General features: G+C 46.6%; 2 protein-coding genes across 4 annotated transcripts in view; one reads left to right on the forward strand and one right to left on the reverse strand.

The window, feature by feature from the left end:
* Positions 1-3,540, forward strand: part of LOC144099339 (aurora kinase A-B-like) — a 34,104-nt gene extending 30,564 nt beyond the window's left edge. For all 3 annotated transcript variants that reach the window (XM_077632563.1, XM_077632565.1, XM_077632564.1), the window contains one exon: positions 2,981-3,540. In XM_077632563.1, the coding sequence (XP_077488689.1) occupies positions 2,981-3,085 (105 nt within the window). In that variant the 3' untranslated portion in view covers positions 3,086-3,540. The remainder of the gene's footprint in view (positions 1-2,980) is intronic.
* A 10,176-nt stretch (positions 3,541-13,716) lies between these two features.
* Positions 13,717-17,662, reverse strand: LOC144097247 (juvenile hormone acid O-methyltransferase-like). Its single transcript, XM_077629989.1, has 3 exons — positions 17,069-17,662; positions 15,317-15,482; positions 13,717-14,324 (listed from the first exon to the last, which is right to left on the reverse strand). The coding sequence occupies exons 1-3, from the start codon at positions 17,609-17,611 to the stop codon at positions 14,146-14,148; spliced, it is 888 nt and encodes a 295-aa protein (XP_077486115.1). The 5' UTR covers positions 17,612-17,662; the 3' UTR covers positions 13,717-14,145.
* Positions 17,663-23,856: the final 6,194 nt, after the last annotated feature.

Here is a 23,856-nt window from a genome sequence, read left to right on the forward strand (position 1 = left end):
ATTAAATGGGGGGTCCCTAGGGAGAAGGTGTACAGCTAATAACACGGTTGCCAAAAAATGTTAACGCAAAAAAGAACCCTGTATACACTTGTGAAAGGGCCACACTTTCTTTCTTTAGATTTTGACGGGGTGTGACCCTTACACAAAAAGAAAAAGAGCAATTTTTGCTCTCAATTTTGTGAGACTCCAGGTAGAACCAAGAATTACGTCTCGTCAGTTTATGTGCTGACCCATATTTTATAACTAATTAATGCAGGCCTGTGAATCCTTCACAGGAAAAACAAAAAATAAAGAATGCAAAGTCCTTATACACTCAAATACGCTGAGAACACAATACACTTATGTTTTGCACGTGCACATGCATACAATATAGTATCGATTATTGCAATAGGAAAGATAGTTGGAAAGAGAGAGAGAGAAAAAGTAAAAACAAAGTAAAGACATCTGCGATGTGGATTTTGATTCAAGGAATGTTAATGATATGACTGGAAAGAAAATTGAATTATATTCGCTATGCTGGCTCTTAAAGCATTCCATTTTCTTATTGACAAGGCCAATGAGGAATTTTGATATTTGTTCATGGGGGCACAAGTTGGTTGAACACCATGCACGTGATAGGCATGGGAGGGAATGTGATGTGCTGCTCTGATGCACCTGGACACGAAAGATGAATTGCTGTGGTAAAGGCAGTTGGAATGGGATAGCATGTTGCAACTTGAGAGGCTTGTTCCCATGTCTTTTCCTTCTGCAAAAAAAGCTAATTTTGGAATAAGTTTACTTTACCATGTCCAGATGCTACAGTGTTGGATACATGTCAGGCATCCATTTTAGTACGTGCTGTTTTCTCAAGTGAGCATGCATTTCTTTTTTCTTTTACTTAAACAATCACTGCATGTGCTCAAGGTCACTATATAATAGATTCATATCGCACTGTCGCTTCCTTGGTTGTTAAGCTGAGTGCAGTGCTTTGCAGTCTATTTCATTATGCAGCCAGTCATTACTCTGGCATTTTTTTTGGGAGCGGAGGAGGGCTATGCACCTTTAGATGCTTGTTTTTTCATGCACATGTTAGGCAGCTAGTAACGGATTGGAGACCAACCATGCAGGGTTTTTAGCACATTTCGAAAGCCACTGTGGTTCCTTAAGGCTCAAAAGATGAAGCCCTTGGCTATGGCATGAGCAATGATTTCCGCTGCCTGTCATTGCATGCAGGAAGATAGTCACCTAGTCTTGCAAAATGGGCCCTCACCAAGTGTTACGTCCGAGATGTGCACACACAGTTAACACACTTTGATAAAACACCATGTCAAAATATGTTAGCCCGCTTCTGCCAGTACATGCATTTGCAAGTATCTAATATTTTTTTTTGGTCACATGGGCACACCATTGAGAGTTAGCCTAGAAGGATAGCTTCGGTGCTGGTCAAACAAAGATGATGGCCACACGCAGAAAGTTATCACTTCTATTTTTTACTTGTTCCAAAAAACCATTAAATTGGTCGGATATTAGATGCATTGCAAATTATGCTCTTGCCAGCAGTCAAATGGCTGAGAAAATACTAGGACAGAGAAACAAACACAAGCTGCCACTAGAAAAAAATATTGTAACCTTAGTCAGAAGAGGCAGCCCGCAAATTAGAAGCCTGAGAACCCCGTCAACAGGCGACTGCACTGTACACTTCAACTTTCCCTTCTGCATGCATCACTCATTGTGTGGCATAGAACGGCGCCCAGTTCAATGTCAGCTGAGCTTATGAGACAGTAGACAGAGATGCAGAACAGCTAATTCGGGGCTGTGGGCGTGATAAACACAGAGCACTGTGCATGGTTGCTGTTTATTGTGGTTATGCTCTTCTGTCATTTACCAGCTAGCTGCTTCTCCGCATTGTATGATTCTGTTTTCCCAATTCTAGTCTCACATGATGGATAGTTGGATGTTAGGAGCATCTCCTTTGAAAGGGAGTGGTGGTGGGTGCTACCTTGCTTGTTATTTTTTTTGCTCAATAAATCTCCAACTATTCAATCTGTCAAACCTAAACATACCATCTGGAAATTTTTCCTTAATAAAAATTTCATTGACTTCTACACTATGCCACTTCGAAGTCTTGAACTAGTACCTTTAGGTCATTGCACTTTTAAGCCACCAGTCCTCCAACCATTTCTCACTAGTATAACGTGGCTTTCTGTTGATCAGTGTCACATGAAAGCGAATAGAAGAAATTTGATGAGGACAGATCAAAGCATAACTAAAAGCATTCTTTAACACTGGTACAGCGACGCAGTAACTTTGAGCTGTATTTTTGAACACATAAGAGAAAGTTCGAATCCCTTTACTCAAAATTAATTTTTTCCATGGTTTTCTTTTTACACCCAGAATAAGCATGCAAATAATTTTGCATCTTGCTTGGGTGTGTTTTACTTTCTAGATTGGATTTTTAAATGCTTTTGAGGCAAAATCGCTGTTTAAAAAAGGTGAAAGAAGCAGGGAAGCAAAACCAGAAGTTACGGTACTGTAGCATTCAGAGTGCCTCCTTGTTAATGCATTCATGTGAGATACCTCCTTTCAAAGTGAATTTTCAGGCACTGAATTCAGTAACCTGCTTTAAGTCTACCAATCTTCAGTCCTCACTCAAACTCCTGTGGTGCGAGAGACATACCAACAACTACAGTTGTGGAGAATTCTGCCAGTTTGGTAAAACTGGTCACTTCTGTCAAAGGCTTTGGCAGCTAAAAAGTAGATTGATTGCTGCATGTACTCTGTCCTGCACTACAGTAACACTATAACAAAATTGTTTGATGCACATGTGGTGCTGTTGCATGTGCCTCTCTGACATTTTGAACTTGGGCAAACATGCCAAATGCTGAGCTGAGCTGAAGACAAATGTTTCAGCCTGTGGGCCATGTCTGATATTAGCTGTGGGTGCTTGGTTCTTATGGCAAGGCTCAGTATTGCATTGCCTTCATTTTTTTTCTTGATACAGCTGCTCCAGCGGCGTGCCAAAGACCGCATTTCTTTGGACGAAGTGCTGGCCCACCCCTGGGTCACCAAAAATGCCGACACTACAGTTGTGTGTATGACACTGTGAAAAAAAAGTGTGTAAGCACGGTTCAGTGTGGCCAGTCCTCAATAAACTGAGCTGATTTTATTATAGGATAGCGCATCTTGTTTTAAACTAATCATTTTAGTACAAATGTGCAGTTGCAATTTATTTATTTATTATACCCTCAAGGTGCTGTCGTGAGCAAAATAAAAAAACCACTGCCAGTGCGTGCCGAATTGTGCCAAACCTTTGCCAAACTGCATGCCGGCGCCACCTGATGAAGCACTCTTGGTGCTGAGACGCGCATAGGTTTTGCACGATTTGGCACACACTGGCAGTGGTTTCTTTATTTTACCTGCGGTAGTGCATGGTACATTATAGATAGAGGACGGGCAAGAACAAAGGAAATAACCGAAAATTGAACTAAAAATACAAAATATACCTTTTAAGATTTTAATAAGTTGTTTATGTTGTTTTTAATTAGGACCTAAGTGAATTTAATTTTAAAACCACAATAAGTTTATTTTGTTTTTAATACAAATTTATTTGAGTTACATCTAGATCATGTTATGTGGTTGCGTGATTTCTGATAGGTCTTTGCATTTACAGTCTCATTATTATTTTTTTAGTACATTTGCCATGCATTGGTGTGTGGTCTAGATGTTCACATAAAAGGTTTCAGGAAAGAAATGCCCCTTTTACAGGCATTCTTTTGTACTTTTTTTGCTGAAAGTTTGCTGTAATGCTTGAGACACTATAGTAGGATATAACTTAAATAAACAGCAGTTGTTATAACACTGGGCCACGATCTGATCCGCAGTGTATTGTATTACTCCACTAGCCAATCACAAAAGTAAACGAAATCAGCTGCTTAATGTTCGACTTGATTAAACAAGCCAGGTATCAAGATTCTAGAGCTTACAATTTTTTTCTCATCATTAGCTCCTTGTTTAGGAGAGGAAAGAAGTTTTAACAACGGACTACTTTTTTGTCGTGGAGGAATTCTGTGCGCCGGTCCTAAATGTGGGCGCAGCTTCATTGCAGACATAAGATATATCCGACTTAAATTTAATCCACATTGTGATGACTTTTTTATGTCTGTGTTTTTTTTAGCAATGGCCACTCTACAGGTGTTGCACATTTTGTTTAAAAGTAAAAGTAACAAGTCTGTGGCTCTCAGTGGCACTTGGAAAAAATTAGGGCAACGGCAGTGTACCAGAATGATGAGTGAGAACCAGTGTTTGTGCAGACAGCTCGAGTGTGTGAATGTGCGAGCGAGGTGAGTTAATGTGACTGCGTGTATTTTAGCTCTGTAATTAAGTTTTCTTTGTTGGTAAATATAGCCTTTTGTGTTTTTCCATGCGTGTGTAACTGTTCCATTAATTTGTGAGTCTCAGTTTATTGTTTAATTTCATTCTATATGATGCTTTTGCATTTGGTTACCTGTTCTAGATTACACATCTTGACCACATTTCTCTGCATCTTGTTTGGCTTAATTCATTTCATGCTTTTGTATTTTTTATAACCCTCTATAATGCGTTTATGTGATTGTTGATAAATGATTGAAATCAAAATGTAAAAGGCAGTTTATTTTCATAAAAATTATGGAGGGCACTCAACACTACTTATGCGCTTTTAATTTTGAAAGCGGTGTTTTTATTTTTATTTCCTTTTTATTTTTCTCTTCCTTTCTAATGACACGCCTACTCATTAGTACACAGTTGTAAGGCATTGCATATACTGTAGTCAGATACAGCTTAAAAGCTCCACCCATATTTAGGACCACCGCATAGAATTTCTTCACAACGAAAAAATAGTCCGTTGTTGAAACTTTTTTTGTTACTTAAACAAGATGCTTAATCACGAGAGAAAAATGGTAATTTGTAGAGTTTTGATATCTGGCTTGTATTGTGTAGTCAAACATTAAAAAGCTGATTATATTTACTGTTGTGATCGGCCAGCGGAGTAATACAGGACGCTGAGGACTTTGGCCCATTGTTGCCAACTGCTGTTTTCTTAAATTGTATCCTACTCTAGGGTCCCCTTTGTATGCCAAGCAGCAATGCAGTTTTGTGGCCTATAGGCGAAACACAAGCCTTTTTCTCTAAGGAAAGTAATGCACCACTGTGTGAAAGGAAGAAGAAACTTATTGCTGATGATTGGACTGGCATACTTTTAGCTCTTTTTAAGACGTTCTCACCTTTCCAGAATCGTTGCATTTTGGGCGAGTTGGTACTGCATACTTTTTTGGAAATAACTGCGCTCACATAAGACAGGACATCAAAAGGGATGCCCACACCTGCACACACACCTGCACACACACACGCACACACTTACCTTTCCGTCGTTAACATGACATCAGATAAGTATTTCCTAAGTTGTTTTTTTCAGGTCACAGAACTCTATAGATATGCCAGTGTTGCAATCTTAAAATTTTTTTGAACAGCGCAGCTTCAGTTGTGGCTGTCATGTTGAATATTGTTTGTCTTTGTTATTTTCCCCTGTTCCTGCTGTAATCTTTTTTGACCCTGAACAGGAAATAAAGAGAAAAAAAATTTTGTGGCCTATGGGTTGCGTGCTCGCCTCTCGATCTGAAAATCCTGGGGTCAATTCCCCGCACCTTCATAAGAAATTTTGCTTTTCTTTGATGCTTTGGTGGCGTCATCTGGGATTTTTTGGACCACTTCTGCTGGTCAACACCAACGCCAGGTCTCGCTCCTGATGATCCATATAATGTTTTCACTTAAAAAGCCATTGTGTCTTTGTGGCATATGCTTTAGGTTCCTTTTGGAATGAAGCAATAAATGCCCCCTTTCAGGATTCTATGTCTTGTGTTCATAGTCCAGTGCACCCTGCTGTGCGTCACTCTTGAATGCTTTACTGCTCTTAAGTGAGAAATCATATTAGCTCTGTGGGATAAGGGCCATGTGCCCGTCTAGTGCTGTTGCTTTCAAGCAGCTGCAGTGCACTTGTAACCTGTTAAAAAATTTTTCATATCAGTCTTGCTCAACCCAATCTGGCTGTTGGATGCTTTGAACGTTTTGTTCCCGCTTGAGGAGAAGAAATGCCCTCGTGGTGTCTACGCATTGCTAAAGGCCATTAGCAGGATCATTCGTAATGTTTAAGGATTGAATGCAGTGCGTGAAGGGAAATGTCAGCCATCAGCATGTTGCAGAAAAATTAGCGGTCTAATCGTGCTGCGTCTAGATTGCCCCACTGCAGGGATGCATGCATGCTGTTTAATGTTTTCGTGTCATGCATACGCAAGGATCAACCCAAGGAAGGTTGTCTCTAACGGAACCTTTGTGCACTTTGTTCATTAAGTCACTTGTAAGCACTCAGCGATGTCGATTGTAGCATGTCTGCTTGGAAACATCACCTGTTATCGGCACCCTGGTGCAAGCATGTTTTTGATTTCATTTACTTCATGCACACGACTAGTCAGACACAAACTATCGCACGCGAAGGGACTATCGCACACTGCAGGCACGTGAGAGGGATTGAGGCCCACTAGGCCCCACCGCCGGAGCAGTTGTTGCCATGGCAGCTGCATGACGTCTGAAATAATTTAACATATAGCCATTTCTGAAAAGAAATATACTCAGGAGCGTAACAGTCTGAGAAGTGTGCGAGCATGAAAAAAAAAAGACAGACAATTACGATAGCTGGTAATTCAAAGTTTGAGTGCAGTTGTTCACGGCTGGCAGGTTGCGTATTGCGCTGCTAGCCAACCTTCGGGATCTTCCCGTGGCAGTCACCTTCCGGGTGGCGTTTCACTCTTTAACCAAGTAGATGACATTTGTGCTGTATGGTGTAAATCTGGAAAAGATTGAGCATCCCATACTCGAATGCAATGGTATCCATCCATATGTCAATGCAGGCACAGTCACTCTCCCCGAGGCCCTATAGGGTATGTAGATAACAAATTAATGGTCATGTAAATAAATCTGCGGTGGAATAAATTAGCAAAAAGCAATTGGAAGATTGGTGGCTCAAAAGCAGTGAGGTGACTTAAGGTTAGAAGTGTAGGACTGAAAACATTTTGAGAAAATTGCGAATTTTAAGACCAATTTATAACACAGTTACATAAAAGTAAATGAATAAAAAGCTGATCGTGGTGGCAACAGCCACCACCCCGTTTCAAAGCTGACGCACCTATGTTCCATCTATGGACAACCGGTTACGCCCACAACGCGACGGTGACTACGACGCGGAAGCCAGGAACGGGCGGCCGCCTAGGAGCTGTGCTTGAAGTCGCCGGACAGGGCACGCGAACTTTTGCAAGTGATTGTGGGTTCTCTGTTGCATGTAGAAGTATATTTTAACGCGATAGCGTTAAGACTCGCGTTCTGCAGAAAATTCATCGCCGTCCGGCCCACCGGATTGTGAGCAAACTGACCACCGCGGCAAGTGGCAGTTAAATTAATGATTGGTCGCTCTGGAAGAGAAACCTGGGTCGCACAAGCTCCACCGGTGGCAGCACCTGCCTTCGCATGCAGGGCAATGGTACCTCGCTTTAAGGACTATATTATAGGCACCTAATTTTATTTTGTGTTTTCTTCTTTCAAATGATACGTTAATAGACATTGGTTTACATGGATCACCCTGTGGTATGCATTCACCTATACGACCGCTAAATAAATTATTTCCTTATGCTATTTCGGTTTCATCAGCGAAACCATGCATGGCTGTATGTGTAGCTCCACTCTAGGTCATGTGAGGCGCAGAAAAACTGGAATATGAATGCTGATACATAGTTTGAACTCACTACAGCACTTAAACCAGCCTGCTTCAAGAGATAGAATCCGCCTTTTTCACAAGATGTGGCACCCTCTGGGAAGTGGCGAAAATTCGTCAGCTACTGGTTCAAAACAAACACACATGGAAAGAGAAGGTGCGATCTGGTTCCACGAGAAGACAGCTGCACCCGCGAAGTGACAGGTGTGTGCTTTACAGCTGCCAGCATCTGTTGCATGCGCCTGTCACATAATATGAACTGCGCATGCGCAATAGGAGCTGGCGGTTTTATTTTCAACCAGTGGAGATGGAGAAGAGGCGCACGTGCACAGAACGGCCTTGTGAAAAAGGAACATTACTACAAACGACTTATCAGCAGTTATATTGTCGTTTGCCTCAGTGACCTAAAATTGAACTACACGTCGGGCTTCGTTCGGTTGATTAAACCGAATCAACGTCAAGAAGAAATTCTATGGTAAATTATTTAGTGGTCATAGGCGAATAGCGCGGGGTGCTTCATGTGTACCAGTGTCTAACACGTTTGAAAGAAGAAAACACGCAAGCAAAAATTTGGTGTCTAGCCCTTTAACCGCTGCATCACTGCACCAGGAGTGGTATATGAGGACTCCTCTTATGTGAGCATTAACCCATTAACGTCTTTGAGGTGGAGCTTAAGTGCCCTTTCCATTTTTTATTTGGATCAGGTGTTCATGACCACAGAATGGTGATTGAGCGAGTTTATGTACTCACTCCTTGGAAGATGATTGAATTTGACCAGATTTTTATGCAAAAATGCAATGATAGCCGCGGGTAGCCGCGAAGCCGGTCCACCGCATAAGGCTTGTCCTCCAAAGCTCCTGCCCATCGATTTCGCCCCTTACTATGAGAGAAACTTTTGGCTTCCTTTCTAGGCCTTGCGACGCAACTAACAGCAGTACAATTTGGTGGTGGTGGTGGTGGTGGTGAAAAAAAGCTCAAAAGGAGATCCCCAGCTTTTGCTGTCAGCTGGGCCCGGTGTACCAGCTGTTGCTGGTCCCAGGGTAGAGCCGTTCAGCGCGGCCTTTGCTCAAGGTTGAGGTTGGAGATTACTGCTTATACTTTTGTGCATGCGTGCACAATACGCACCGTTCATCTTAATTCTTATTCTCTTTCAGATCTCAGCCGGCACCATGGCGCTGTCTGGAGCGTCGATCTTAGCGCCTCCGAGGTGCGGCGAAAGTATGGGCGCAGCAGGACCTGCCGCCCAGAACGGTGAAATGGACACGCAATACGAGAGAGAGATGGGGCTGCCTTGGTGGCAGGCAAAGCGGATACACCGGCGACATCTGTGGGGAACTCCTTCGTATGCGCCTCGATGAAGGCCGGTTGGTCCGACTGCCTCTTCGCGGCCATTCAGTAGAATGGTTGCAGATTTGGACGTCTTGTGGAGTACGCGTAGGCAGCTGTCTAAAACGTGCCTTTACAGCGTATCACGTTAGAAAAACGTGTGTCCAAGACGCAAGGTAAGGATGCAAGAAGGCGCTCCTGTCAAAGGATCAAGGCGGGATTGAGCGCAAATGCTGAATGCATTCCTGCAGGCGTTGGAGGTTTGGAGACACTGCTGAGTCTGGGGTTAGGGAGCCGAAGTAACAAAGAAGTCTCCGAGAAGCCGTGGGGACGCGCCGATGAGGAGTAATTCGGCCGCTGAACAGCCAAGGTTTGTGCGCAGTACAGAATGTAGACTGGGAAGCACCATAGGAAGGTGGTCAGCCCCTGTGTTACCTTTCCAGGCGGGTAGTGAGCGCAGCCTTGAGATGGCGATGGAGCCGCTCGATCTTGCCGTTGGCGCAGAGATGTGCAATGCGACAGTGCTTTGCGCAAAGCAGATAAGGGAGGGAAGTGAAAAGAGGGCACTCAAATTGTCGACCACGTTCGACCACGGCCTGTAGACGTAGTGCAGTGTAGCCAAGGCAAACGAAGCGCGAAACCAATGTTGAGTTGAAGGCGTTTGCAGCTGTTTCTGCAGTGTTGTCAGGAATGGGCATAGCTTCGGGCCAAAGGGGTGAATAGGTCAGTCATGGTGTGAATGTACCAGAAGTCGTGAGACAGAGGAAGGTTCCAACCACGTCAAGATGGACGTGATCAAAGCGACATCCAGGTGGCAGCAAATCCTGGGCGGGAGTCTTCGTGTGGCGGGTCACTTCGGTGGACTGTCAAGTGAGGCAGGAGCTGGTCTACTGCGAACATCGATATTATATCAATGCTCGAACAGATACCGCTGCGTGGGACGAGGCGCTGCGTGGCTCTGGCTCTGGGAGGACATGTCATGAAAGGAATATGAAGAACAGAACGACGGAAGTCATCTGGAATAAAAAGGCGAGATTGAGCCCTTGACGTGTCGCACCAGAGTGATCCGGACACAAACGGGTGAGGCACGTACGTGCTGCAGTCGAAGGGAATGGGGGTGAGTATACGCAGCGATTAGCTCATGTTCATCTATTTGAGCCCGGGCCAGAGGTCCCCTGCGGAGTTCGCTTACCTTTCCGCGAACTTGTTGGTCTTGTGTTCGCAAGGAAGGCCGCTCCAGTAGGGTCGGAAGTCGCCAACAAAGGGACCCGTCCCGTCCCAGCCTACCCCGCTTGCGGCGGACGTCCTTATCTCCTCCGCGCGGTCACGGACATAGCCCGTCTTAAGAAGCCTAACCTGGTACAGGTGTCGACATGTGTGCGTTGTCAAGGGGTTGCTGAGCTTCGGTACTGCACGAGATACGCTGTCCCCGCTAAGGGCGGAGACGGAGGGTTTAAAAACAAGCGCGCTGGGTTGAACGAGGGCTGAATTCGTCTGATCAACAGTTTAGTCATGTAAATAGTTTGCTCCTTGCTTTGCTTCTCGTTTTATTTATGTTGTAAATAAATAGTTAACCTCGTTGCTCCGAGTAACGTGAATGTTTGCGAGTTATAACCACCGGGTCATCAAGAAACCCTGATTTCATCAACGAGGTGTTTCCTCTCATCGCCACCTGAAGGGGGAAACTCAACTTCCCCAGTCTATGGCAGATGGAGAAGTGCCGATGGAGGTGATGCGCGAAAGTGCGTCTGCTGCCTTGGTGTCGGCGCATTCAACGTGGCGGACATATCCGTCTGAACTCCGATATAAAGGCCAATTGACGAAACTCGCGCGCAGAATATTTCGATGAGTTTGTGCGGAACACATGGGCTTGTGATACGTGAGGGCGTAAAATAGCCGGCCTTCCAAGAAGTGCCGGAAGTACTGAATGGTGGAGTAGATAGCGATGAGCTCACAGCCAAAACGTTGCAGTTGATCTCGGCAGGTTGGAGTTTCCGAGAGGAGATACCCAGCGGCTGCCACTCGGAGTCAATTTGCTGCTGGAGGACAGCGCCGATGTCCCCGCTGGAAGCGTCCACCATGATGCGAGTCGGCACATCAGTCCTCGGGTGGGCGAGGAGCTAAATACTGATCATTTGCTTTGTGGACGTTAACCGTGCGCTGAGCGAGCATGCATGCATACTTAAAGGAGTATAGACACCTAATTTTGGTGGCTTATTTTCTTTACAATTTTTCGGAAGACACTACTACGCACGAATCATCGTGTGATATTTGCTTACGACCGCTAAATAATTTATAATCAATTTTTTTATGTCGTGCTGTTTCGGGTTCGGTTTCAACAGCCGAACGATGGCTGTGACATCAAAAGAGTACTGTGTCACGTGAGGCATGAAAAAACGTCCATATAGGAGGTATTCACTGAGGCCGCGCTACCAGACGGCGAAAGCGTCGCCGCGACAAACGCGCCATGTTTGTGGTCGTTTCGCGAAAGCTCGCGCAGTGTCACGGTGCGCCGTGAGGTATCCGGCCTGAATTGTTGATGATCCGTAACATCTTTACACGTTGTTAAATGCGACAACGTTCAATTTTCTTTGTAGAATGCTTATTGTACATGAAGTTTGCAGCAGAATTCTGTGCCGTGATTTAACTGAGCTGCGTGCCGCAACTCGGCAGCAAAACTGGCCGGCTGCATTGCACGCAAGAATGTAAACGACTTGCAGCTTTTAATATCAGTTCATAACTGTCAGCTACTCATGCAGCACACATAGTGGATAACACAGCACGTGATTAATTACCCATATTCCTAAGCGGACGCTGCTGAAACTCATATTTCCAGCGGCTGTAGTGCGCGAACCGCCGAATACTCATTGTTTCAGCAAAAAGGCATATTGTGTCATATCTGCTTTGTTTACGCGACAAAATGGTCGAGCAAATACTGTCATGCACTCGCAGCACGAATGGCAGGCAGCAAGAATGTTTTGCAGGTTTGATTGTAGAAACGTAGCGTTGCTTCCAGTGCACAAGACCTGGAATCTGTAGGCCGGTTCGCAGCAACGCGATGTGCAGCAATTCCGCTACATTCAGTAGTAACACGTCACTTTCAGCAGACAGAGATGACAAGTTAAGCTAGCTAAACGAACATACACGTTTAACTACTCACCTAGGTGAAAAACGGCACTTCGGCCGTCGGCACCCTCAGCACGGACGTTCGTTTCGACCGCATGTCAAGCAATTGCGCCCTCTCATAGATTTGCATACTTTAATTCCTCGGCCTGTCGGCAAACTTACGCCGTGCACAAGGCAGACCTCAATATCGGTGAATTCAACGCACGGCAGCCGTCTTGTAGTACGTCGCACACCAAGCCGGCACCTGGACATTCCTACGGGTCGACGTTTTCACAAAATGTAACATTTTCAGCGTGCCTGCTCTTTATGCATCGCGCAGTTCACGGCGTATCCACTCAGTCACACGGTGTTACGGGTCGGACAGAAATGATCTGCGGCGAGACGCTAAATACACTCACATTTCACACATCACAAGCCAGGTAAATGCTGCGGCTGCCGCGCGCGCGACCACCAACATGGCGAATGCCGCGCCGCCACTAGCGCCCCTTGCGGATGACGTCATGTGAATACCTCCTATAATCGCTGCTTCATCTATTTAGTTTACTGCAGTGCTGAAGCCATACTTCCTCAAGAGCTGAAATGACAATGAATGAGGAAGCAGCGATTATATTGCAGTTTTTTCATGTCTCACGTGACCTGTAAGTACACGTTGATGTCACAGTCCTCATATTAGCACCTCCACAGAGAAGCTCCTCTCTATGGGAGTGCACAATACCTGGGACGACGTAGCGGAGGCTGTCAGAATTTCACAGCTCGAAAGATTAAGCCGAACCACGGGCAGAGCCATCCTTGAAATGGTAGGCCTGCGAACAGATAGGGGACTCCGAGACAAATAGAGCATTCCGCAGGACTGCCGAGAAAATCTAATCATTCCCCCACTCCCTTGTAACATGCATCCCATACTGAACACTGAGAAGAGGGCAGAAGCACTAATCACCTGCAGACGCTTCGATCCGATGGACAGCAAGTCAGTTGCGTACGTGGACGCGGCAAGTGGCAAGCGGGCCCCTCATTTCCCTTACCTTGTCTGCTAATAGCTTAATGAGGGTCTCTGTTCTGGCAGTCTTGATGCCATAGGTAGCATAAGAGGGCTCATGCACAGCTTCCGGCCCTCGCCGTTAGATGACGTTCCAAGTCACACTCGCGGTAATACAGGACGTGCTTCGTCCGCCGCTATGGACGCGGGTGGCGCTGGTGAACACTCAAGGTTCGCTTACACGCCATAAACATTAAAAACCACAAGAGCAGAAATTATATATATATATATATGATGACAGCAAAATATCACATGACCTAGGTGGCAGGTGAGCACAACACCGCCGAGGACGACGGCGGCAACTCCGAAGATGCCGGATTTTCTGCAGTGTGCCACTCCAACAGAGGAGAACAACGGGAGCCGTGACGGATATCCATGCTTAGAACGACTGTAAAAATGTCACTCAGCTACTATGCTTCATCTAGGCCGTGCAAACTCACACAACAGAAAATAAACTTGGTACCTCCTTTAATCACATAGCAATATCATGAATTACAAATGGTAACCACGATAAACAATGCAAAACAATTGTAGCGCAGCGCTAGCGCACATAATTCATATTTGGCTTAACTACGCAAATCGACTGTCATTTTTTTAAAGCCCCTTATTGCTCTAAACTACAGATCTAATAATCCCTATGCAACTCGGCTATATAATGTCATGGTTAATGCCTTCTTGCTTGCTGCCAAGGTGTCGCGGAAGTCGTCGTTTCCCTGACATTGGGGCTTGCAGACGACCACGAGAAAACGACATGGAAAATTTATGGTTTAAAATGTTCTGCTGTGTCTCAGTTCAACACCCGGGTATTCGTTTATTTGGCCAAGGAACTATGGATTATCTCAAAAAGAGAATAGTTGACAAAAGTCGTTTGAACGTCCCTTTAAGCGGCAGCGCCGGCCTTCCGCGAGTGCGCGAGGATAATTTCGTAGGTGAGGGCGATGCCACCGGACGCGGTGGTCGTGGATCCCTCGCGAAGCGCTCGCCTCCAGTCCTCCCAGAAGGCACCGCGCCTCTGTGCCGGCACCCTGGCGTCCAGCTTGAAGAAAGGCACGTAGGTCTCTGCACGCATCGCAAGAGAAAGCGCGCGAGGCTCATATTATTGGGCCAGTCGTCTAGTTGTGATGTATATAGAAGGACCGTTGCTTGCAGATCCCGCACACAGCAATTCCGGCCAAAGTATCCTCGGGTGAGCACGTTATACTTACACGCAGACTCTCTCTTCTCCTTCTTGCATTGCATCCTTCATCTCTTTCCTCACAGCGCGGCTCAAGTATCAATCGAGAGTGAGGCCTTTACATGCGCCTTTCCTTTCTTAGCCTATTGCGTCATTACTTGCACGTTTTTTTTTTCATTTAGTTAAAAAAAACTTTTCGGCTTCCACAGTCGTTCCTTATTCTGTCATGTACGCCAGGACACGATACAGTCTCAATTCAAAAACGATGTCGCTTTTCCCCGTCAAAGGACCCCCTTCCAGCCAATGTCGTCGGCCGATTTCCTGGCCCTGCTAGCGAGACCATGCAGGGAGCGGCAGATGAAAGGGGAAAATCCCCCCCCCCCCCTGCATTGTAGCGCAGCTCCCTTCGTTGTAACACTAGCTGACTCATGAGAACCGGCCAACGCCATATGCTGGAAGGCGGTTCTTTGTCAGGGAAAATCCGCTTCGATCTTGAGTTGTATCCGGTTACAGAATTCTCTACCGCTCCAGCAACTCTTTCTCTCCTTTCAACCTCTTCTTAATTCCTTCGTTGTTCGGGTTTACACCCCTAGGGAGGCAGTGCAGTTTGTGTGCGTTTACTTTCCACACAAACCATTATATTATTATGGAGCGCCGCGGCTTGTGGCAAAGACAGTGGCGTGAAACAGCACTGGGGCTGCGACTGTGTGCACGGCTACAGGACAAATGCTACCACATCAGCACGGGTTCAAAGTCCACTCTTGTCCCGTCCACTTTCACTCTACTCCACACCTCACGCCGTTCTGCTCACTAAAGAGCTTCGAACGCCTTCCGAATGGGCCAGTCTTCGCTTCTGCACGAATCTAAGTTCACTTACTGAGGCAGGCGTCCACGCTTGGGAACGTCCAGATGCTGGAGTAAGTGCGACAGGCGACCATGTCCAGTCCCGCCGCAGCCACAGCGCTTCGCTCGCGGGCGACCAACTCTTTTTCGGGAACAGGCTCGTCCATGCAGTAGCGTTCAGCGAACATCTCGGCCAGGTTCTGCGCAAAAGTAGACGTGGCAGTCACCTTTATCAATGCGAAAGCATTGTATGCCCCATTATCACAAAAGCCGGCGTCCGTCGCCGTCCTCGGCACAGAATTCTTCAGTGACGTTACCATGCTGCCGCATGACGTCAGCAGTAGACCATAAGACAGTGACGTCTACAGCGAAGAAGAAAAAATAAATTATTTCCCAATGTGCGGGGAATTGAAACAGACCTTCAGATTTCGAGGCGAGTACGCAGCCCATAGGCCACAAAACTATTGTTGACATGCTATTTATCAGCACAGAAATTAAATAGTTTATGTAAATAGGCCACAAAACCTCTCACAATGAGAGAATGCTTTCGCATTCAAAGCACGTAAGCGGACTTCAGTGCTTCCCGTAATTTTTGTTTCCACGCTATAGAATACGGACGCGTCAACAGCAAGGAAGCAAGAGGGCACAGGCGGAGCGCAGTTCTCAAATGTGTTCCGGAAATGAAACGCGGTATAGGTATGCATCCAGTATACAGTCACTGCCCTTTATTTGCGAAGTCTCTGGCGAGTTTTTATGTTCTTGTCACGTGCTGAACGCGGAGTATGCGTATGCTGAACGGACATGTTGGCACAGCTGGGACGATCTGACGAGACCCTCCTCATCTTCGAATCGGCTTTAAAATCGCGATGAAAAGATGTTTGCTTCTAGTATGCAGGCAATGAACCTAACCTAAACTCAGCTTCCTTCAAATATGATGGGCAATGCTCAAGCACTTCTGGCTGCAACGATAACAAAGAACAGGATAGCCCTATGCAGCATTTTGAAAATAAAAAAAGAGATCAAGCGAGTGGTTAACGACCGCGTAATTGTTTTTATTTCAATAAACCATACCAAACTGATTTAAAAGTTTTTCAGCGCCCCATTCGGTACAGTCGCAAGTAAAAAAGATAAGCAATAGTGACCTGCCACCACAGCAGAAGATAGCGCTGCGGGTACGAACCTGCCGATAACAAATGTGCAGGTGTATTCGCAAAGCACGGCACTGCGCCAGCCGCGCGGTGAGATTTTCGTCCCACCAGTGACATCACCATGCTAATATTTTTTACTCGCTACTGTACCATAGAGAATATACAAATTATCTACCCCGAGAGGCGTAGTTCGTACTTTTCGGCCCTTTTAACTCCCGATATATTTGCATTTAAACGACCGCAGCCGCACGAAAACTTCCTATTAGGGAGCTGTGGAGCATCAAAAGAATTCCCTAGCTGCAAAATATGTGAAAAAATAGCGTCATTCCTCGCATTCTTGTCACTCAGTAACGTAAGCGTGGGAAACCACACAGGTACGAGCAAGATTTTGGTCACTTACGTGCGCTCAGACAATTATTAGTATGTTGTGTTAGGTTTAGTGGCGCATAAGCACCTAAGGTTACCATGCGCGAAGACATCTTAATGTATAGTTAAGTTATTACAGGCCTGTTTTCTCCGGGCAGCTGCATGGCTCAAGTTTGGTGGGACGCCCTGTATGTTCTCCACCCTTTGCAGTAATCGCTTGCGTAGCTCCTGAAATTTCTTTCCCAGAAAGAAGAGTCAGAGCGATCTCTCACCGGCATGTACCGCCTCCACTCCTCGTCCTGGTACAGCCTGTGCCAGACGTCCGTGATGCCGGTCCTGGTGAAGTAGACGACCAGACATTCTCCGCCGTCCCCCAGAAGCCGATGTATGTTGCGGTACGCCCTGTCCAGGTCCCACACGTAGTGGAACGTCAGGAAAGAGTAGGCGCGTTCGAACGGGCCGTACTTGTCCACGATGGCCTGGGGATTGCCGTGATCGATGTCCAGGAGCTCGAAGGACACGTCCTGCGTCCCGTAGCGGGTTCGTGCGTACTCTATCATATCCCGGGAAATATCAGTTCCAACGAAGCGTCTGTACGGACGCAGTCGCGGAAGCAGATGCTCCATGAGGAAGTTGCCGGGTCCGCAGCCGATATCGAGATATTGGTGTTGATCGCTTGCGGGTTGTCTGAAGCGGGTGCTTTCCAAGGCTTTGAGGTTTTCCTTGTAGGAAAGCACCTTCAGCCAGGTGAAGGATTCTGGGTCGAGGTCAGACTTTTTCTGCTCCGTATGGTCGGTTCCCTGAGAGTCTTGCATGGCGCCTAAATAATTGGCGGACGTGGATGCCAGCTTTTGTTGCACGACACGCGGAAATCACAGACGCGTGAGAAACACGTCGCTCGTGCGTTTCTGAGGGACAAGGCAAGTCCGCTGCGCTCCTGAAACAAACGAAAAAGCCGGTTACGAATACACCTATGTCACCTCAGCTCACGAAACTGAACAGATGCAAACGAAATCGTCTATCGGATTCTAGGAAGAGTAAGCAAGGCTGGCGTAGTTCACGTTGCACCGCTTGTTAGAAAATACGACCAGGCTTTGTTAATTAAACCTATACAGAAGTTCTGCGTGGGCACGTGCTGAATAAAGTAAGGGCCTATCAGAAACGCGAAGCATTTGTTGTAACGAGGTAGGGAGGCTTGACTGACATATGCCACGCGCTTGTCCCAGTTGTATCGGATCTGGCAACCAGGATACTCAAGATTGGCAACCATGCTGTGCAAGCCGGCCAGTCGGGATGCTGATATAAGAGCGCAAGCGCCCAATAAACGCCACTGTTACTCAGCACCTCGAGCCCAGCGGTTGTCTGCGTCGCATGCTATCTTGAATGACACATCGTGTCAGAAGTTTCTTATTACGCCCATTCCCGCTTCGACTGAGCCAGCGCAACTGAAGGACTACCGCCCCCTGGTCCCTTACTGCTCTCCGAAGCGCCGGCGGAAAACTGGAAGAAATTCAGGAAGAAATTCGCAGAACTTCATCTGCGAAAGAGCGCACGAGTGCACAGAAGGCTGCAGTCTTCCTCTGTCTGGCAGGTCAGGAAGCTATTAATGTGTTTAACATGTTTAAACTGTCATCCGGAGAGCGTGAGAACTACGACGCTATCGCAAAGACCTTTGAAGAGTATTGCACGCCAAAAAGTAACGAGACCTACGAGCGCTACATTTGTTAGAACTCGACAACAACGAGATGATGAGCCGTTCGAACAGTTCTTACGCGATGTTCAGATGAAAGCTCAGAGCTGTAACTTCGGAGACCTGAAAGAATCAATGGTTCGAGGCCAGCTGGTGTGTATAACGCCAGACAAGAAGCTCCGGACGTGGCTTCTTCGGGAGAAGGACCTCACCCTGGATGGGGCCATAGAATACTGCAAAGCCGCAGAGCTAACTGCGTGCCAAAATCAAACGTGGGAGAAAGACGAACTGGAGCTAAATGCCGTACGGAAAAAGCAAACAGCAGCAAGGCGCCACAACGAAATAAATTCGCAAGTGCCCCTACTGCAACCGAAGTCATGAGCAGCGGAAATGCCCAGCGTGGGGCAAAGCGTGCGACATACGTCGGAAAAGAAACAACTCTGCGCTGTGTTGCAGAACGAAAAGCATTCATGAAGTTGGCTGTCAAGCGCAGACTGAAGCGTAATCCGACGACGAATTCCAAATTTTGGCCGTGAGCATAAGTGATGTATCGAGAAGCCAAGACAGGATAATCACGACAACGCTGTCTAATCGCGCCATGCGCATCAAAGTTGACACGCGTGGGCACAAGCCAACCTGCTTCTTCATGCCCTTTTTCTAAAAGTGAGCGAGGGAAGGCGCCTTACACCGTCGTCCTCGCTCTTGACCAGCTACGGCGGCGTTGTGATAAAGCACTTTGGAACTGTGACGCTATCACTTCGCATCGGCAAAACCGAAGAACCGACCGATTTCTTTGTGCCCAAGAAAGGAAAGCGAGCGCTACTGGGCCTTGAGGCTTGCGAACGCTGCGTTCTAGTTTCAAGAATCCAAACTATTTAAAAGCCTGCTGATTTGATGATGTTTTCAGTGATTCGCCGCAGCTTTTCGAAGGTCTAGTTTGCGTAAAGGAAACCTACAGCCTCGAGCTGAATGAAGGAGGAAGCCCAGTGTCGCTGCCCTCACGCCGAATTCCACGTGCGCTTCGTGAGCCACTCCGTGAAGAACTAGCCCGCATGGAACGTGAAGGATTCATCCGAAAGATGCAAGAGGTTGCTGAGTGGGTGAGTCGCCTTGTCATTGTCCGAAAAAAAATGGCTGCTTGTGCATTTGCATGGACCCTAAGCACGTAAACCGATGCGTGAAGAGAGATCGCTACCAGCTCCCATCCAGAGACGAAATCGAGTCTGAGCTTGTAAATGCGAAGGTATTCAGCAAGCTAATTGCAGACTTCATCAAATTCCCTTGGATGAACCAACTTAAAAAATCTGCAACTTTGCCACGCCGTTTGGAAAGTATCGCTTTTTAGGGCTGCCATTCGGGATATGCACCACGAGCGAAGTGTCCCAGAAAGCGGTGCCCAACATTTTTGACGGCCTACAAGGTACTCGCGTCTACATCAACAACACACTCGTGTGGGGCGCCACGCAGCAGGAACATCATTAACGACTGCGAGCAGTACTGCTGGCGGCAAAATAAGCAGGACTAGCGCTTAACCGTGAGAAGTGCAGTTTCGGCACGCATGAAGTAAAGTTTTTAGGCGACGTCATTTCGAAAGACGGAATAAAGCCAGATAAAAGCTTAATTGTGTAGTCGATTTGCCGCCTCCAACCTCAAAACAAGGTGTTCAGAAACTGCTGGGCGCAGTAAACCTCTTCGGAAGGTTCATTCCAAACCTGTCTGAGAACACTAATCTGCGAGCCCTGTTAAAACGCGATTGCATGTTCGATTGGTCAGCTGGCCACGACGCGGAGTGGAAAAACCTGTGCGAAACATTGTCGACAGCTTCAGTGCTTGCCATATTTGACCCGTGAAGCAATCCAAGGTAACATCGCACGCATCCAGCTTTGCGCTAGGGGCGACACTTTTGCACTCTCATGGCGAGCACTGGCGACCGGTTGCTTATACTTGGCGTGTGCTAGCTGACGCGGAGACAAGATATGCGCAGATTGAGAAAGAGGCCCTGGCGGTCACGTTCGCATGTGAACGGTTTCGCGATTTCATCACTGGCGTCGGCGTAATTGTGGAAACTTACCATCGACCACTGATAGCCATTGCCCAGAAGAACCGGTCAGACATACCTCCTTGCCTGCAGCGTTTCTTTCTGCCTCTCATACCGTTCAACATTTCCCTGCAGCACGTCCCAGGGAGATACCTTGCTTTGGCCGATGCTCTTTTAAGAATACGATGCGACAGCGATGAGGCACTTGAAAGCAAACTACAAGATGTGGCCATCCATGCAACGGCTGTCCTCTCCACTCTCGTCAGTGACACACAACAGCCAAGCGGATATCAAAATAAACGAGTGAAGACGACGAGCTAAGGCAAGTCATTGGAGCCCTACAATATGGACAGAGCGTAATAGGTCAGCTAGCTCCCTTCGAAGGTGAGCTATCATGTGTGTAAGGCATGCTTTTGCGTGGTTCTAGAGTTGTTATTCCGAAGTCCCTGCGAAAAGAAATCTTGCAGCCCCTACACGAGGGTCACTTGGGCGTCAGAAAATGCAAAGCAATGGCCAGAGTATTGATGTATTGGCCTAGTATGGCGACAGAAATAACTGGGAAAGCTTCGAGGTGCCCAACCTGCTGCCGTTTCGCTTACAAGCAGCGAAATGAACCGCTAATGCAAATGAATTGTCCCGCATTACCGTGGGCTAGGGTAGGGGTGAACTTGTTCGGCATACCCGAAAGAACTTACTTGCAGCCTACGATGCCTATTCCAATTACCCTGACGTAGAGTCGCTTCCTAAAACTACCAGCCACTGTGTAAAAGAAAAGCTGGCCATGATATTTGCCTTTCACGGCATTCCGCTTGAAGTTTGCACGGATGGCGGACCACAGTTTTCACCGCAGGCATTTCGTGCATTTGCAAGACAGTGTGACTTTGCCCGTGTTGTTTCTAGTCCCGGTTTTCCACGTTACATGCGAATGAAGACTTTTGGGTCGGGCTTCTAAATTACAACACAGCACCACTCGAGGCCGGAAAACCCCCGTGCGAGTTACTCATGGGCAGAAGGTTAAGAGGAAGGCTGCCCGACTTCGCAGATTATAAGGCACGAGAGGTCAAAAAGCCCACCCTCAGAGGCGTCCACTAGAAGCGCTCGGCAAGCATGACACCGTTAGGCTGCTCGACAAGAGAGGGTGGACCACGAAGGCCCTCGTCGAAAAAGCCGTCGCCCCTCGCTCATACATGGTCCGTACAGAAGACGGGAGTCAGCTTCGTCGCAACCGTCAACATCTGCTCCGACGAGGTGCGTTTCCGGAGTCAACGCAAAGGATCATGGCGAATTCATCTGTTACCACTACTTCCGGTTCCAACAATCTTCCCCTCTTCGTCTGCTTCATTGCAGTCGATGTGTTTATAGCGCTTGTTTTTCTGGTGTATTTGTGCTGCAACATCGCTGTTTATACCATGGATGAACGCAGGACCAACGCGACGTCGACTCTATACTCTGCTTCGTGGCATGTTGTCACACGAAATACGAGCTGAAGTGTAGCGAAAATAACAATGGGACGAGGCTTTCAATGACCACGCCATGCGATGCATTGAGACGCACGGTGAGCGTAGTTGCATGTATGGGCCGTCTACAAGTCCACTGGCACCCTTCACATGTGGGGAAAATACATGCCTTAGTTGTACAAGTTTCTTCACAACACATTGCGGAAAAAAGGAAAACGAATGTATAATGAGATGTGTTAAAATCGTTGAAATGCACGTGAAACTGACTGCAGCACATACCATGTCCAACATTGTTGGACAAACATTTTGAATATTGCAAAAATTGTAAGGTACTGTTATGGAAATATTGAAGGTAATGGTCCATTCTTGCGATATGTAGCAAAATTTTTATATTAGTTCCCATCGCTCTCCTGGATCGGTAAAGACTGCCATAGAAAACCAATGGGGAGCGCTTGTGACGATAACAAGAACGTTAATAGCAAAAAAAAATGCAAGCCTGGTGGCGGAAGATCTGCGGGTACATTCACTTTTATAGTGAAATACTGCAGCATATGAAATAAAAAATTGCGCTTATAAAACCTTTCCCGTTTAAAAATGCTTTTGTCTAGAATTGCTGGGTACGCACGTGTGTACAGCAGCCAGCCTACGTCAGCATATTAACCACGAAATCTCATGCTTACCTTTCGGCGTTGTATATTTCTGCGCCCCCGTCTTGCACATATGCAGCACGCGCAAGTCTCGCGATGTTGCAGCACAAGCAAATGAGTGGATAAACGATGCCAGCGTGTTGAGTGACCTCTATGAAACAGGCAAGCAGTGGAAGGAAATTGAAACCAGAAACGCAGTCGTCCACACAGCTGTCTCTAGAGCACTTCAACGGGGTACATAGCAGACGATTTCCCATGATTCTTAGCGCTTCTCCGGAGGCGCACCTCGCCCATTGAATGCTTAACTGGTTATCCTGGCCAATTTATGGACATGCCAATATAGTATACTGACATCACAATGGTTAAGGGAATAAATAATCCCAAGTTAGCTATAGCATTGCCGAGTATGTTTGTGCCATTTGCGGCCGATTTTGAGACTGCAGATGGCGATCAGCTACATTCTAAAGGTGTTTATCTTTTCCTGAGCACATTCATTTGGTGTAAGTACTTATTGAATTCGTCGTAAAGGTTTCATAAACGGCAAAAAAGGCGAGCTTGTTATTTTAACCGTTTTGTTTATTTTAATTTTGGTGCGTCTTTTATCACAATGGGGGATATTTTGTTTGAATACAATGATGACACCGCATAATCTTAAAGTTAATCTTCAAAACCAAAGTGTGGGTTGCGCAAGGATTAAAAGTAATTTTTCTACACGTTTTTAGCAGTAAATACCGTTTATTTCAAGATAATTAGGTTGAAAACATGCCACAACCGCCATGGACATTTTGAAATCTCGCGAGCAACTGTGCAGGACCTATTTTTTGAACAATTTCTAAAACCATCAATACTTTTCTGACAATGAGTTGAAGCAGCAGGCGGTGCGAAACTTTAAGCATTGCAAATTGTGTTTTCTACTAGGATTGATATATGTGATGTGCTGGCCCTGACTGTCCGCTGCGGTTCTACGACTTTGCAAGGGACCTTACAAAAGCGATATTGCATTACAGCGAGACGAGCGGCCGGAGCACACCCGACTTTCATCCATGCACAGACCATTATGTACCCCCCCCCCCCCCCCCTAGAAAAAAGAGCGCTTACGCTGTAGCGAAGTGCAGCACAGTGAAAATGAGGGGTATAAGATATATGGCCACGGAGCTCTGGCCGTCTTATTCATTTCATCCGAAAGAAACGGGAACATATTCAGAGTAAAAAAAAAAAAGCAGTGACC

This window comes from Amblyomma americanum, chromosome 7, assembly GCF_052857255.1.
Source record: "Amblyomma americanum isolate KBUSLIRL-KWMA chromosome 7, ASM5285725v1, whole genome shotgun sequence".
Classification (NCBI taxonomy): Eukaryota; Metazoa; Arthropoda; class Arachnida; order Ixodida; family Ixodidae; genus Amblyomma; species Amblyomma americanum.